The sequence below is a fragment of the Trachurus trachurus genome (assembly GCF_905171665.1).
Source record: "Trachurus trachurus genome assembly, chromosome: 22".
In the NCBI taxonomy this organism is placed as follows: domain Eukaryota; kingdom Metazoa; phylum Chordata; class Actinopteri; order Carangiformes; family Carangidae; genus Trachurus; species Trachurus trachurus.
The window spans coordinates 24,199,125-24,214,894 of NC_139907.1; the positions used below are offsets into that span (position 1 = coordinate 24,199,125).

The 15,770-nt window shown below is 43.8% G+C and overlaps 1 protein-coding gene across 1 annotated transcript in view; it reads right to left on the reverse strand.

The window, feature by feature from the left end:
• The window catches only part of bcl11ba (BCL11 transcription factor B a), a 48,440-nt gene extending 40,409 nt beyond the window's left edge, over window positions 1–8,031 (reverse strand). The window contains exon 1 of the mRNA XM_083998916.1: window positions 7,769–8,031. Coding sequence (XP_083855042.1) covers window positions 7,769–7,823 — 55 coding nt within the window. The 5' untranslated portion in view covers window positions 7,824–8,031. The remainder of the gene's footprint in view (window positions 1–7,768) is intronic.
• Window positions 8,032–15,770: the final 7,739 nt, after the last annotated feature.

A 15,770-nucleotide genomic window follows, 5' to 3' on the forward strand; every position in this document is an offset into this window, starting at 1 on the left:
ATGTTCATGTTAAACATAACTATATTGCATAAATAGATAGTTGGAAAACATGACAAATACAATTAACAAATATTAATATTATTACATACATCATAATTGATGTATATATATTCTACAATTAATGTAGTATTTCTTGTTTGCATCTTACTGTAATTAGTCTTAATTATTCTTTTCAAACACCAATAAAGAAAAAAATTTATTTCAGCTTATTTTGTTGTTATGGCTACAGCAATTGCTGTCTGTGTGTGTGTGTGTGTGTGTGTGTGTGTGTGTGTGTGTGTGTGTGTGTGTGTGTGTGTGTGTGTGTGTGTGTGTGTGTGTGTGTGTGTGAGAGCAGGTGTAGAGTGTGTGAGCTGTGTCAGCCCACATCTCCACACAGCATCTCCTCCACTCCCACTGCATGTGTAGATGCTTTGCATGTTTGTACTGCATGCACCGTGTGTCGTATCATGTTTGTATGTGCATGTGTACCTTGTGGACACACACACACACACACACACACACACACACACACACACACACACACACATATGCATTGTGTATGCATGTGTGTGTGTGTGTATGCATGTGTGTGTGTGTGTGTGTGTGTGTGTGTGGCCTGCAGGCTGTAGCCATCTGTCCTTGCGCTATTGAAATGAACAGCCATGTTTCTCCAGTGAGAAACATTTGAGAGAAGGAAGCCAGTGAGCTGACCTGGAACAAACACACACACACACACACTGACCCCCGCTAACCTGACCTCATCCGAGAAATTAATGATTATAGACACATGATTAAAAAAATGACAGACCTCAAATACACAGCTGACTTCCTGCATGTGATGTGTGTGTGTGTGTTTGCTGCCCTGATCAACTACATCAGGATCTTCTGAAACCACAGAAAAAAAATCTTCCATCTTGCAGAGACGTGTGTAAACACCGTTACATTCACAGCAGCCGGAGTCAAGTTTCAGGAGACATTAAAAGACTGCATCAATAAATAAAGTGTGCATTTGACTGCGGTTCCCCCCTCCCCCCCTCCTCTGTATTTAACGCACACTGACTGAAGTCAACGGTGTGGTTTATTTTTTTACGAATGACAGATGCAAAAGGAAGGAGCGTCACTTTGGCCTGATTTACCTAATAAGGCTGGCGTGAGTCATGCAGGAGTGCTAATAGGATTTTTGGTGAAGAAGAACAGAAAAAAATCAAAGGGAATGGGGGGGGGGGGGTTCTAAAAATGAACGGCTTCAAAAATAACACTCTTGACAAACCCATCCACGGTGTCTCTGCAGCAAAGCCAAGGCAACAGGTGTGTGCAGGAGCTGAAATACAGCGTCTGGCGAGAAAGAAAAATCGGCTCTGAGCTCCAACCGTCGTCAGGGAGAAGTTCTCCTCCAACAGGCCGCCGCCGTCTCCGGGGGTTTTGTTTTCTGCCTATCGCTGTAAATGTGCTGTTAATCCATCTACCACCCTTCGCCCTCTCCACACGACTGTCACGTCACATCCACACACACACACACACACACACACTCGGACGGAAAAGTGTGTTAACGGCAAGTCACCTCTCTATCGCAGCTTTTTTTAAATGATTTTTTTACTGTTTTACCGGCAACAGCCAGTGATACAGGGATATACTGTTTGTGTGTTAAAAGTGGATTTTACTGCTGCTTTCTTCTTTGCACACATGCAAGCTCTAAAAATCTGCACACTACACACTCTAAATGCACACTCAAACACACACACACACAGAGGAGGGATGTCACACACTAGCAGGAACGCACAAACACACACCTGCAGCATCACAGTCATTCATCACCACAAACCTGAAGAAACTGACGGTTGCCACGAGACTGCAGACACACACACGTGCCCACACACACACACACACACACACTCAGCTGGGTCACTACAACTCGTCTTTTTTAACAGATGACAAATATTTTTCTGAATTCTTTATCAGCTTTTTTTGTCTATTGAAATCATCCACACACACACACACGAGATATGGATGCAAACATGATCCTGTATGTATAACCTGTGTCTCTCAATGTGTTTTTCATTGTTATTGTTGCCTTTTGTGCCTCTACTTTTTTTTCATTATGTGTAATGTTGTATGGTCTTTAACTGTTTTTATGTTATTGGGACTACGGATGGAAACTAGCATCTTGCTATAATCCGGCATATTGAAATGTTCTTTTGTCCATTAATGTGCACTGTCCCATTCAAATGAACAAATAAATAAAATGCTGACATAAGAGGTGAGAAGTAAGAACTCTACCACAGATAAATAAATGTCTACAGTGCTTTTACAAACAGGAAGTGGCTTCTCATCTAAAGTCACTTTTGAGAAGACAAACAACGGATTAATTAAATCTGTTCGTTATTTCTTTGACTTCGAGGTTGTCACCATCGCTTCTTTTGAATGTGTGTGCACAGTGTGTGGATGCAGGTGTTTAATCACAACATCACAACTTTCAACTGTGAATGTGAGGCCTGCAAAAAAAAAAAAAACACTAGAAGAATGAAGATTTTACAACTGAGAGTTGATATGAATTCTAATCTGAGGTTTATACACATTTCATATACACATAAACCTGACGTCTGAGAATAAACAGCACAACGCTATGATTCACAGCCTATTTTCAGAACTAACCCAGTTTCAAACGAAGAAGAACCTGTTTAGCTTAAAGCTAATTCAAGTTCATGTGAAGGTAAATCCCCGCTCTGGTCACAGTCAGGATTACCGCGTCGAGCCGGGTTGACGCACGCACGCACGCGCAAGATCGGAGGAGGGCGAAAACGCAAATAATAATTCAGCACGTTTGTTTTCAGCCTGATTGCGGTGTCGAGCTGCAGAGAGAGTCGAGACGAGAGAGAGGAGGAACAGGAAGGAGCTGTGGCCTCGCACTGAGACACCTGCCCCGGGAAAAAGAAGCACAAAAACCTCCCAACAGCAGCTCAACAGCATGTAGCTCAACATTAAAGGGAAACTTGTTTTTACAACTAAAAGCCAAAGTGCAAAATAGAGATGGAGGGAGAAAAAAATTATGATGTTAAAATGTTAGCAAAAACTTGTCTAGCTGTTGCATTATATCAACATACTACAGCACACACACACATACACTACACACACTGAAGCTGCCACCGTTGTGAATTTACAGTAGGTTACAGGGTGCAAATTAAATGTGTGACTGAGAGAGAGACAGTCAAGTACAGAGTGTGCAGGTGTTGACAGTTAAGAGGTGAATGTGGTCTGTCAGCGCTGATGTCATCTGATTAACACACAAACACACACACACACACACACACACACACACACACACACACACTGGAGCTGCATGTTCGCACCGTGCTGCTACTCCTCTCATTGGGAGAGCGAGTGCAGCACAGCACTGACAGCCTGAGAGCTCCCCCTAGCAGGAAGAGAGAGAGACACAGAGAGAGACAGGGAGAGAGAGAGAGACAGGGGGAGGGGGGATGGAGTGGGGAGTGGGGAGTGGGGGGGGTGGAGGAATAAAGAGAGGAGAGGGGGTTTGGGTGGAGGAGGAGGAGTGGTGGTGAAGGGCAAGAGACAACAGACAGTTCACCATGCCTCAGCTGAGCAAACCAACTCACTGGTATGCAGGCAGTGTGTGTGTGTGTGTGTGTGTGTGTGTGTGTGTGTGGATCCTCGGGACGAAGGTTTTCAGTTCCCAAAAAGCATGCCTAAACTTATGTTGCTGAGTTGCTTGCACACACACACACACACACACACACACACACTTTTTATGCTACGTCACCAACAAAAACTTTTTATGTTTATAATATGACATGAGTAATACATTTCTCATTTGCCTACTGTGCATTCTCTCACACACACACACACACACACACACACATACACACATATGTTTGTATGGCTATCTTTGTGAGGACACTCATTGGCATGATGTGAGAACAGGCCAAAACGTCCCCACTTTACCAAAAGGTCCCCACTTTGATGGTTTAAAACTAAAAACGGGTCCTCACATGTATAGCTAAACGAGTACATACACACCTCGCTGTCTGCAGGTTTAAGCTGCTGTTCACGATGAGAAAATATGTTTTGCTAATTAGTGTGAAGTGAGTTTTATTTTGTTAAGAGGATGTGTTTTTTGTTTTTTTTAGGGGGGGGGGGGGGGGGGGGGTTATTATGTTATGTTATTATTATAAGAATATCATTATGCTCTCGTCCTGATCAGCTGTGACACTTAATAACACAACATTTTCATTTGTGGCTTCATAAAAAAAAGGAAAAAAAAAAAAAAAAAAGGAAACAGCTCACGTGCAGAACGACTGGGTGAATCTAGCAGACGGAGTTGCCAGGTTCTCTCTCTCCCTCTCTAACAAAGACTTAGACCCAGCAGGGTGCACGGCTATTTGACAAGCCAAAGGGAAACATGCATCTCAAGTGGGCGACTGCAATTTACACACACAGCCCTCTCTCCCTTCTCTCTCTCTCTCTCTTGCTGCGTGCGTGCGTGCATGTGTGTGTGTGTGTGTGTGTGTGTGTGTGTGTGTGTGTGCGCGCAGCTACAATGGGAGCTCTTGTCCTGTTTGCGTCTCTTCACACTAAATCAGCCTCTCGGAGGGAAAAGCTGGGGTTATTTGCAGTGAATGAGAAGCAGAAGGCACGTCTGCACCTTCGGGTAGTAAAACTGTCTCGGCGTGGTCACACCAAAATACACACTGAATCTGCCTGACAAACAAAAAAAATATAGATTTACACTGATTAATCTCCCATGTGTGTGTGTATGTGTGTGTGTGTGTGTGTGTGCCCACTCAGGACGGACTGTTTGATTTTAACGTTGCAGGAAACCATGATGTGTGGATGAGGAGAGAGTGCTGCAGCATGAGACAGTATTTACTGCAGGAGAAAATCAACATGCAAATTATTATTCAGTGTTTATGGGAAAAACTGGAGACTTGATTCCAGACCAGGCTGTGATCCCTTATTGATTGTTTAAAAAAAAGAAAGAAAAAAAAGAAAGTGCTCTAATCACACCAAAAACAGATGGAAACAAAGGGAAGCAGATGAATTAGAGGGGACAACTACAACTGTGTGTGCAAAAAAAAAAAAGAGGCTGTAATCTGTCGCTCATATTTTCAACACTGAGTGTGAGAATGTGTGTTTGTGGTTCAGGCCAAGCTGCGTTCAAAAAAAAAAAAAATCAGCAATTTAACCTCAGAACCAGACAAGACAAAAATCCTCACTGTTCCCAACACCTCCTCCCACTCTGGAAAAGATACTGAGACAAAAGAAGAAGTACTTTTTCTCCTGCTGAAGCTGAAATCTGGAGTTCATGTTGTTGTGTTATTTTTTTCAGAGTGTGTGTTGCAAACAAAATAAATTTAAAATGCTCCAATTAAAACACAGGTCAAATGGATTTTACGACCTGACAGCGCCAGAATGAATTACTCTGTTTGGCGAAGGGTTCACATGTGTTCGTTTGCATATAGATGTGTGTAGATGTCCACGTATCATACATATAAGCGTGTGTGTGTGTGTGTGTGTGTTTGTGTGTGTTTGTGTGCATGGGTGTACTCAAGCATACTAAATCGGGTAGCATCTCTTACACATGAATTATGGAATGTACAGCATAAATCAGACAGTTCAGACCTGCACTTTATACTCGCACGCACACTCACGTGCACGCACACACACACAGTGAGATTAAGGCAGCTTTTTTTACACAGTGCAAACAGGAAGCTCATTTATTATCCTTCATCTGCATGTTCTGTCGTCTTCCCTCGTCGTCTGTCTGTCTGTCTGTCTGTCTGTCTACCTGTTAGTGTATTTCTCTGTACTTTTGCTGCAGAAGCTTATGTCACAGCGAAGCATGCAGCGTGCACAACATGACCCATTTCTAAAGGTAACCCAGTCCAGCCTGCAGGCCTGCACATATAGGTGTGCCACACACACACAGACACACACACACACAAGTTGTAGCTCTGTTAAGCAATCAGATCTCCACCTGTCAGAGGGGTGAACTCACACCAATGCCACAACCAGCATCTTTAGGTCTGTCTCTCTCTCTCTCTATGTGGGTGAGAGTGTGTGTTCACCAGCATTGTGGGCTGGCAGCACAGAGAGGATAAGCCAAGGCCACGCAGCAGAGGACAAGTCAGGCACAAGAAGAAAAAAAAAAGCATGGTCCAAAAAAACCTGAGCACGGACACTCAGTCAGCGTCACAGCCACGCTGAGTCTCTACTGTAAACACGAGTGCACACTGACACACTGTAGTGTAAGTGATCTGATCTGGCAGCCTTCACACAGCACAAGTCTCCCCAAGTAACCTCAAGCTGCAGGAGAGAGAGAGAGACACAGAGAGAGACAGAGAGAGAGAGTGTGTGTGGTGATATTCACCAAACACTGAGCTGCATCTACAACCTCCTCCTTCATCCAGACCCAACCGTGCAGACCTGTCACTCACTGTCCCGCACCCGCGTTCTTGTGTATTTAGTGCTTTCAGTAAGGCCACTTAAACGTCCTGCAGTGGAGGTTTTACTGCTTCTGTTTACACACGTCAGCTGCAACAAAAATTCACATCACTGCTGAGAAGTTTATCGACGCAAAAAAAAAAAAAAAAAAAAAAAAACTATCAAGAGTTTGCGTCAAATTAGAGGGAAGCGATGCGCAATTTACGTTTCTTTCTGTTTTAGTTTATTCCCTTTGGAGAAAAAGCTAATTTCTTTTTTTTTTACTTTATTATAGTGAAAGCTTAAAGGTGGTATTAACTTTAATTCACTATTTCATCTGAGGCTATTTTGACCTTAACTGACATCATTTACTGTAGCTGCTGCTGTGCATCTAAGTGCCGGGAGGAAAACCCCAGAATTTTTCCCTCTGTCAAGACGTGCAGGCTGTTGAATAATCCAAAGGCAGCAGCATTAATATTACAACCAGGGGGAAGTAGCCTGTAAACTTTGCATCCATGCAGCATGAACGGAGCTGAACTCAGCTGAGCGTGGAGAGAGCATGCAGGCTCGAGTGTTTCAGTTAAAAAATAAAAAATCTCAACAACGTGCTGGAAGAAGAGAAAGGAGGAAAGTCTCCGCGTAGAAGCCGAATAAGAAAATCATCTGTGTTTGAACTCAGCAGTTTTTTTTCTAAGTTGCACTTTAATGCTTGTAATGCGACCATCGCTCCTTTTTTCTTCCAGTTGGAGCACGAGGAGAATTTGTTAGAATTAAAACCTCTAATTCATCTGCGACTTGTTTTTGTGTGTGTGTGTTGATCTGAATAGTTGCTCTTCCATGTGTTCATCTCGATCTAATTATGAAAGTAATAACTGACTCCAATTACAATTAGGTTTTATTGTCAGTTGAAATGAAGTGTAATTTTCTCTCTAACGCAGCCGGGTTTAATTTAATTAAAAATAAAAATAAATGTTACAGTAATAAAGGCGTTGTGTGTCAGACACTGAAGTCGCCTTCCGGAGCTCATCTCGACTTCTCCGCGAGTAAAAAAAAAAAGTCAAACACGCTCCACTTTCTGTCAATTTGTTCCAAATAAAAGAGGCTTATTTACACACTGTGATGATCCCATCAGTAAATTAAGGCCTTTGTATAATTTTGTCATAAAGCAGGAGTTGGAAAGAAAATGGCCTTCAGCATGCACTTTGGTAAACTTTCTGTTCCAAGTTTGTAAAAATCATTTTTACGCACTGATCATCCGCAGAGAAAAATCCTCAAAATAAATAAAATAAAACAAAATAAAACTGTCCGTGTGGTGTGGTGGTGTGATTTTTTTTTCAGGTATACTTACGTGTTATTTCTCTCTGGGACAGGTGCTGCGGGTTCCCCTGCTTGCGTCGGGACATCGCCCTGGCATTTACACTGGCATCGCCCGGAGAGCGGCGCTGGAAGGGTCGGCTCTCCTCTTCCTCCTCCTCCTCCTCCTGCTGCTGCTGCTGCTGCTGTTGCTCCTCCGGTAAACCGACTGCTAACTGGCCCCCCAAAAAAGCGGCCCCTGGTTGGCCGTCCGAAACTGACCGCTCTTCAACCGACCCCACAAACGTGGCCCCTGGAAGTGACCCCTCCGCGGCGGATCTCCCCCCTCAGCGGGCAGCGGCTCCTGCGCTTTGCGGTGACCGGCCGTGGCGCAGCGCTGGGCGGCCGGTGGCGCTCGGTCGGAGCTCGGTGCCAAAGTGGTTGCGCGCCTCCACTTCTTCGGTCGCGAGGGGAGGGGAGGATTAGTCCGTCTCTCTGCCGTCCGCTGCCTTCACACCATCTGTCAGAGGAGAACGGAGGAAAAAGGGAGAGGAGTGGAGCGGTGGAGAGACTCGGCGATAGGCGCTGGAGGTCGGGCGGTCAGCTCCTGATGGTAGGTCACTACCTGTGTCCACTCTCCGGCCACCTTGGACACCGCGCGTCCCTGTCCGAAGAAAAGCAGGGTGAAACGGACGCCAATTAACGTCGGAAAGTGAATCAAATAGGAATTCCAATTTTCTCCCCGGCACTTCGCGGGGTGTCGCGAAAGTGGTGGGCACTTCTTCTGCTGCACTGGCACTGCCAGCCAGGCGGGCGGGTTAGAGTAACTCTTCAAGTCAAAGCCCAGTGCTGGTTTGAGGACAGGCTGCCACCCTCTTTTCTCTTTGTGCTATAGCTGCAGAGTCCCGCATCCCCGGGCTGTGCGCGGCTCTGTGCGGCTCTGTGCGGCTCTCTGGCTTCTACAATGGGAGAAAACTCAAGTTCAAGTGCGGACGTGACGTTCAGTCTGCGGTGAGAAGGGAGAGTGGAGACTGAAGAGCACTGGGGGCGACTAGTGGTGGCTTTCACACACACTGACTGACACAAACACACACACACACAGAGAGAGCCAAACGCACACACTCACACACAGACTCGGGCGTGTGGCGCGCACGGCGGCAGTGGTCAGAGTCGCAGAGGCAGCTGTAGACTCCGTCGGTGTGTCCCGGCTCCATCAGAACGGGATTTATTCGCGGTGAAGCGTCGCCCGACCTGAGGAGGGGAGGGAGGGGAGAGGGGGGCGACCGCAGCTCGGTCCGCAGGACGCCGGACACTTTACAAGATCCTGTGTTCACATTTAAAGTGCAGGCAGGCTCGTCATTGAGCCGCTCGTCTCTCTCTCTCTCTCACACACACACACACACACACACACACACATACACAGACACACTTCTCCTGTTTGTTGGATGGAACATTTCAATTTATCTGATGATTAAATATTAGCGACTTAAACTTAACATTTGACCCTTAAAATAAAATAAAAAACATCTTCCACGTGCAGAGTGCAGACGCCTTACCCACAATAAAGGCCCGTCATCCACCACACCACGCTGCCTGGGAATGAATTTAACTCACTGGTTATTTTATTATTCTATATTATATATTTGCATGCGCAAAAACATAAATAATCCTAAATTATTTTATGATTATGACCAAACGCGTGAGTCAATTCGTGCTGATTATAACTTCATCATGTCCTATCTATATGTTTCACCCGATCTTTAATTCCTGCAGCGGCTGCAGGTTTAATCCGACAGGAGTCACATTACTGCACAGTCCAGGTTTAGATGATTGGTACATTTATGGATCACACACACTACACACTTCAATCATATTCATTTATTCCAGCCCTTTAATAACAACCAACGTGTGTAGCTCGTAGTTTGTGAAAACACACACCGTGCTCAATGAATTGTTTTATCGCGTTAATTAATAATGTAAGTGAAGTAAATGCCGGAGGATTAAGAATCAAGGTTTTTTTTTTTTTTTTTTTAACAAAGCTTGTTTGTGACCTCTCCGTGACCTCCAGCTTGAAGAGGAAGAGGATAATGGAAATGTTAAAGGTGAACACACACTCACACAAGTCAGTGGTCAAACGTTTGACAGGTTATTTATCAGTGAATTGATTATCATTTAAGTAAAAATGCGAATTAGTTAAAATTAAAAAAAAACACCAGATGAAGCTTAACTCCACCACACCATCACATGCATTGTATAGTGTGTGTGTGTGTGTGTGTGTGTGTGTGTGTGTGTGTGTGTGTGTGTGTGTGTGTGTCAGATGCGGGCTGATGATGACAGAAAGCAGCATCACGCAGGCTGCTGACTGCTCCCAGCAGCACCCACTGTTTAGCAGAGAGGCACAACGAGGAGCATCTGATTTTCATCCTCACACGTCCCTGTGGGAGAGGAGGAGACTCAAAAACAGAAAAGTAAAAAATGTTGGTGACTTGGAGAGGGAACATGTAGTAGAGAGTGTGTGTGAAAGAGAGAGAAAGAAAGAGAGGGGGTGAGAGTGAATGCCTGAGCAGTGGCATCTCTGTGATGAAACTCCACCTTGCTCAGATTTGTTTTTAGAGGAACCTGCGTTTATGTGTGTGTGTGTGTGTGTGTGCTTAAAGCAGAGGTTTGAACCAGTGGCCAGTCAGCCATGACTACAAACTACAGCTGCCAACCCCTTCATCCCTACAGTGCCACATCTGAGCTGGATTAGCTACTATCACGTTCCAAAAACCCATCTTCTTCTTTTTTCTGTCTTTTTTTCCTCCCCTTCTTCATCTGCATGTCTGCATTTCAACTTCATGGCTCCATGTCTATTCTCAACCCCGCTCCCTGCAAAAGAAAAGGGGAGCTTGGGAGGAGGAGGAGGAAGGAGGAAGGGGGGGCCGGGGGTTGCAGGCCTCAGGGTTCTTCTTATCCCTCCGTACCTCGCATCTAGACAAGCCTGTAGTTTGTTCCTGGGCCAGGTGTTGTCAGAGCGGCAGATCATCCAGCGAGAACGCCTTTTCCCTGTCCCTCATCCGCCCGGCTTTGTGTTTGGACTTCTTGCTATACTTTTTTTTTTCCTGCATCGCCTCGAGTGCCGCCGCTTCCTCTTCTCCATCGCTCTCTCCTTCTTTCTTCCTTTTTCTATATATCTTCACGGGGGCTCGTCTCGGCTGCTCATGGCTGTCTCCCCATAAGCCAAAAGCCTTCCCTTATTTCACCAGTATACTGTAGGAGGACATAAATAGATTTCCCATGCTCATTTACAAGAAAAAGGAGAGGATGGCAGGTTCGTCCAAATATCTTTGTTGTGCACATAACAGAACACCCACTTTCATTTGGGAGGGATACATGCAGCACTTTGTCACAATAACAGCCGACAGAGAGCATTATGTTGAAATGTAAATCATTGTCATTTTTAAGGCGCGACTCAGTGCCAGTGATTTTTTTTTTTTCATGAAGATATGGGATTAAAGCTGCTTTGAGCGGCTTGGCAGATGGACGGAGAGAAAGAGGAAGAAGCTGTCTTCATTGTCGCTCATATTCAGTCCACTCACACTCACACAAATCAAGGATGCCTCTAAACTACATTTTCAGGTCCACGCTGTTATCGGTTTGAGCCCCGCTGATGTTACAACAACTTGTAAATCATTTCTTACTGCAGCTTTAACGTGTTTAAGGTGCGATGTTGCCGCTCGGGAAAAAAAAAACGTTTCTAAGGCTGTGAAATCTTCACCACTCTGGAATCGTTGAGTGACACTCGTGGAGCCAACTTCACTAAACCCGGATGTGCTCCTTGTCCTTGCAACCCGATTGGCTCATTAGTCAGACGGGCGACAGGTGCATCATTCCCACTTTCTTATTGGGTATTTTTCGAAGGTGATTTCTCACTTAAAGGCCATCAGCGTGAGTTATAGCCAATGGCTCCTGGCATCCTGCTTTTGCCCTTCCTTCATTTGCATATATATATGCGGCTGTTTGTTTTTATGTTAATGCTAAATAAGCCCCCCACCCCCCTCCTACCGCCCATCGCCTCAGCTGGGCGGTTAAGTTTTAATTAGAGGGACGTGGAGGTGTCCTTTAGAGTTTTAAGATCACTTTCCCAACAACTGTTCACCACTAAACTGCTAATATTGATGTTTATGTGTTCAGATGCATGCTGGGATAAGGCAAGATGTTGGGAGGGGGGGGGGGGGTTGTGCACATTGAGTTCATGATGTTACAGAGATGCTCTGAAAGGAATGCTAAATTAAATCTGTTAAATATTCTTAAATGTGTCAACGTGTTTTAAAGCAGGCCAATCAGAAGCCAGGATTATCTGACACCTGCTCTTTTTACCAGGTTGGTGAAACTGAGCAAATTACAAATGTTGATGAAGAAATCCAACTGAAATATGAGGCACAAACACAACATGATTTTTTTTTCTAATCATGAAGAATATCTGAGGTTCCAAGTTCATTCTTGACCTGGCACCTCATGGTTTAGTGGCTGCCTTAAATCCTGTCATGTGAGTTTCACGAACTGTTGGTGTTTGCCCAGCTGTCATGGAACTGTACATGTGAGAAAAAGAAAAATCAGGCCACTTTCTGTTTCTTTTTGGGCCTGAGAATCCTTGGACCTCAGAAATTGTTTTATTGGCTGAAGATCATGTGATATATCTGACAGAACCAGAATATCTGTAAAATGGGCCTCGCCATGAGACTGTTCACTTTGAAAAAAGAATATTAGCTTTGATTGAGTGTATAAGCATATTTAAAGACAGAGCAACATGCAGTATTCCTATTAAATTTAAAGATGTCTGAAATAGAGAGAAAAAGGTTTTCTTTAAAAAAAAAGAAAGAAAAAAGAAATGTATTATTTCAGATTCTGTCCTCTTTTACAGCCACCATCAAGTCTTAATGTCAGCATCATCCATTAAAGGGGTGATTTTCTTTCTCTTTTTTCTTTTCTATCCAGTCATCAGTAATGAAAAGCAGATTAGAAAGGCAGGTGTTGATGTGATGAGCTCCGCGCTGCTCCCACTGATGCTGGTCCGTCTCTCCTCAGACCTGCAATGCAACACCACCCTCTATTGGTCAGCTGCTGCCACATGCCAACAACAAGCCCCTGTGGCACCAGGAAAGTCTTGCATGTGTGTGTGTGTGAGAGCACCAATTTGTATTACTTTGTGTGTGTGAAGTTCATGTTTTACCCATGTTGTGGGGACCTTAGTCTGTTACACTATGGGACCGAATGAGCACAAGGACGTCCATGTAAGGGAAGTCATTTAATGTTAAGGTGAGGATATATTTGATGGTTAGAGTTAGGTTAGGTTTAAGTTAAGGCAATAGTTAGTGGTTAAGGTCTCCAGGAAATGAGTATATGTGTGTATGTGTGTGTGTGTGCAGAGCATGCCTCCAGTGGATTAGCACACTTTTCTATTCTGGGTGTCCAAGCTTGTTTGAAAGTGTGTTTGTGCATGCACGTGTGACTGTGTGTGTGTGTGTGTGTACACGTACAAATGATTGATCACTCCCAGGGTCCTCTCTGCTTTGTGTTGTGTGTATATGCACACACCGCTGTATGCTGCGCATTATTCTGTTTTCAAAAAGCCTGGATTCAGCGTCTCTGCGGTGTTGTAGTGGTTTATTAAAATAGTTTCGGGGAGGCTCATCATTACAGGCGCTGAATGAAGTGTTAAGTGAATAAAAGGCTGTGTGATAGTTTGCGCGCAGGCTGAAGAGTGAGCGTTTGAGGGCTAGCGGAGGAGCGCAGAAGCCCTTAAGCACAATTACGGATATCAAAGTTGAAATTATTTCTTTTAAAGGGAAAATGCTAATCATAGATTTATTTAGAGCAAGTTAGCAGCGGCACTGCACTCTCATTACCAACACACACACACGTACACACACATTTGCACCCTCACTTCAAGACCTTTTACTCTCAGATTCACTTTTTTCCTTCCTCCTCTCTTTTCAAAGAGATTTATTTTCAGAATCATTAATCCTACCATAATTATGCCAGTGCTTAATGTATATGTTGGTCATTATTCAGAGTCTGATATAATGAGGCAGAGAGAGGAAACAAGAAAAAAGGATGTGTTCTCAACTCAAAGTGTAGCATCCTAATTAGCTTTGCCTTCAATTACAGACTATAGATGAGCAGGCCGGCCCTCCATTGGCTCTATGTGAGGGAAAGCTGCTGTCTGTCAGCCCTGAGACTCTGATGTTGAAAGTTGAGGCCGGTAAAAAATACATTTGTTGTGAAATATAATTGTTTGATCCTTAATGATAATAATATAAGGAGGAGGAAAAGAATGTTTACAGTGTTGGGAAAGAGCCAGAGGACAAACAACTGTTAAAAATTGCTAAAATCACATATCTAATGAGCAGGAGGAGAAGTTCGTGTGGAAATGGGTGTGAAATGGGTTGAAATCGGGTAAGGGAGGCAGAGTTAGCATGGGAATTAGGGAGATTACAGGAGACTGGCTGAATGTGGGACTTGATAATGTTGATCTTATCGACAAAATAGTTAAGACATTTTTCAGGGTGCCTAACAGCAGGTTCAGGAGGAGGACAGCAGGGACAAGGTGGATTACCTTGAGGAGAACCTGGAGATTGTGGTTATTGTTGCTAGAAATAAGAGAAGCTGACTGATCAAGCATCTTTGACAGCATTTTGATATGTTTCAATGTAGGTTTTAGGAGCATCGTCCTTTAATAGCTCTAGTTTGATTGTTCAAGCGGGGGGAGTTATAAACAAACATATCTTCTTTTTTCTTTCTTTTTGCCGTAAACTTTTTGTTTCTTTATAAACTTTGTTAATTGATATTTTTTCTATACAAACTGACAACATTGTTAAAGTACTTCTGATGTCATCTTACAGTAATACAGCTGGAAAGCAACAATGTAGCGGCTTATCTTTAGTCTGAAATATCCTTAACTTCATCTAAAATCTGTAATTATAACCAGCTCAGGTAAAGTCAGCTAAGGGATGTCAAATGGAACAGCAACGCCATTAGGTTCAATCAGTGTCCAGTGACCTGTCAGAGTGTTAAAGATTGCAATACAGTAATTACACAAAGACATACACATCCCAAACATCTGCATGTGCTTTGATGACAGGGTTCAATATTGTCATACATTTTGAGAAGCCAAATTTTGGTCCAGTTGAGTGTAGTGACCATCATCAACACTGTATCAAGGTAACATACATCTACATAGACTTTCTAGTCATATCAACCTCCCAATTCACACTCGCTCATTCACACACCGTGCATTTTCCATCACACACTGGTACACACACATTGATGCGATTCCTTCTGGACCAGCAGAGGAGAACCTATGCAAGCGCAGGGAGAACATGCAAACTCCACCCAGAAAGGCCCCAGATCTGAGAGTCAAACAAAGAACCTCCTTCCTGAGAAGCAGCCGCTGCACCAATCATGACAGAAAAAAGTCAAAATAAAATGTGAGCAGTGAAACAATGAGTTTCAGTTCTCAGCTTTTGCAGTTAATGGACTTCAGCTCTTCATCTAACTTTTCAGCTTCCTCACCATTGCTTCAACAAACTCACATGCACTTTCCATAGGAAATACAAATCATATCTATAGATGAGATGATGGCTAATAATAACTGATGTCTAAAACTAAAAAAGTTGCGTGATTCATCTGTTATAGACTAATATGAAATATGTTATAGACTAATATGAAATATTAGTCTATAATATGATGATAACTATGATGATGACTTGTTGTTTACCTCTCTGCTACTGTTACAAAAGTTTTATGTCGAACAGCATTCACCTCTTTATGGTTACCACTTAAAGGGACAAAGAGGAGTTTTGGAAAGCGAAGTGTTTTCACACTACATTTCCCATGAGCCTCCGCACGCACTGTGAAATTCTTGGACCGGCGCAAGACAGATGAAAGTGAAAACAATTGCCAAGAATTTTTTCATTCATCAAGAATGAAAGTCAGAGGTTGGAAGACGATCAGATACCGTTGTAGTTCCAACCATAAACGGCGATTCAGTAGCGTTATTCCCATGACCCGCCAGG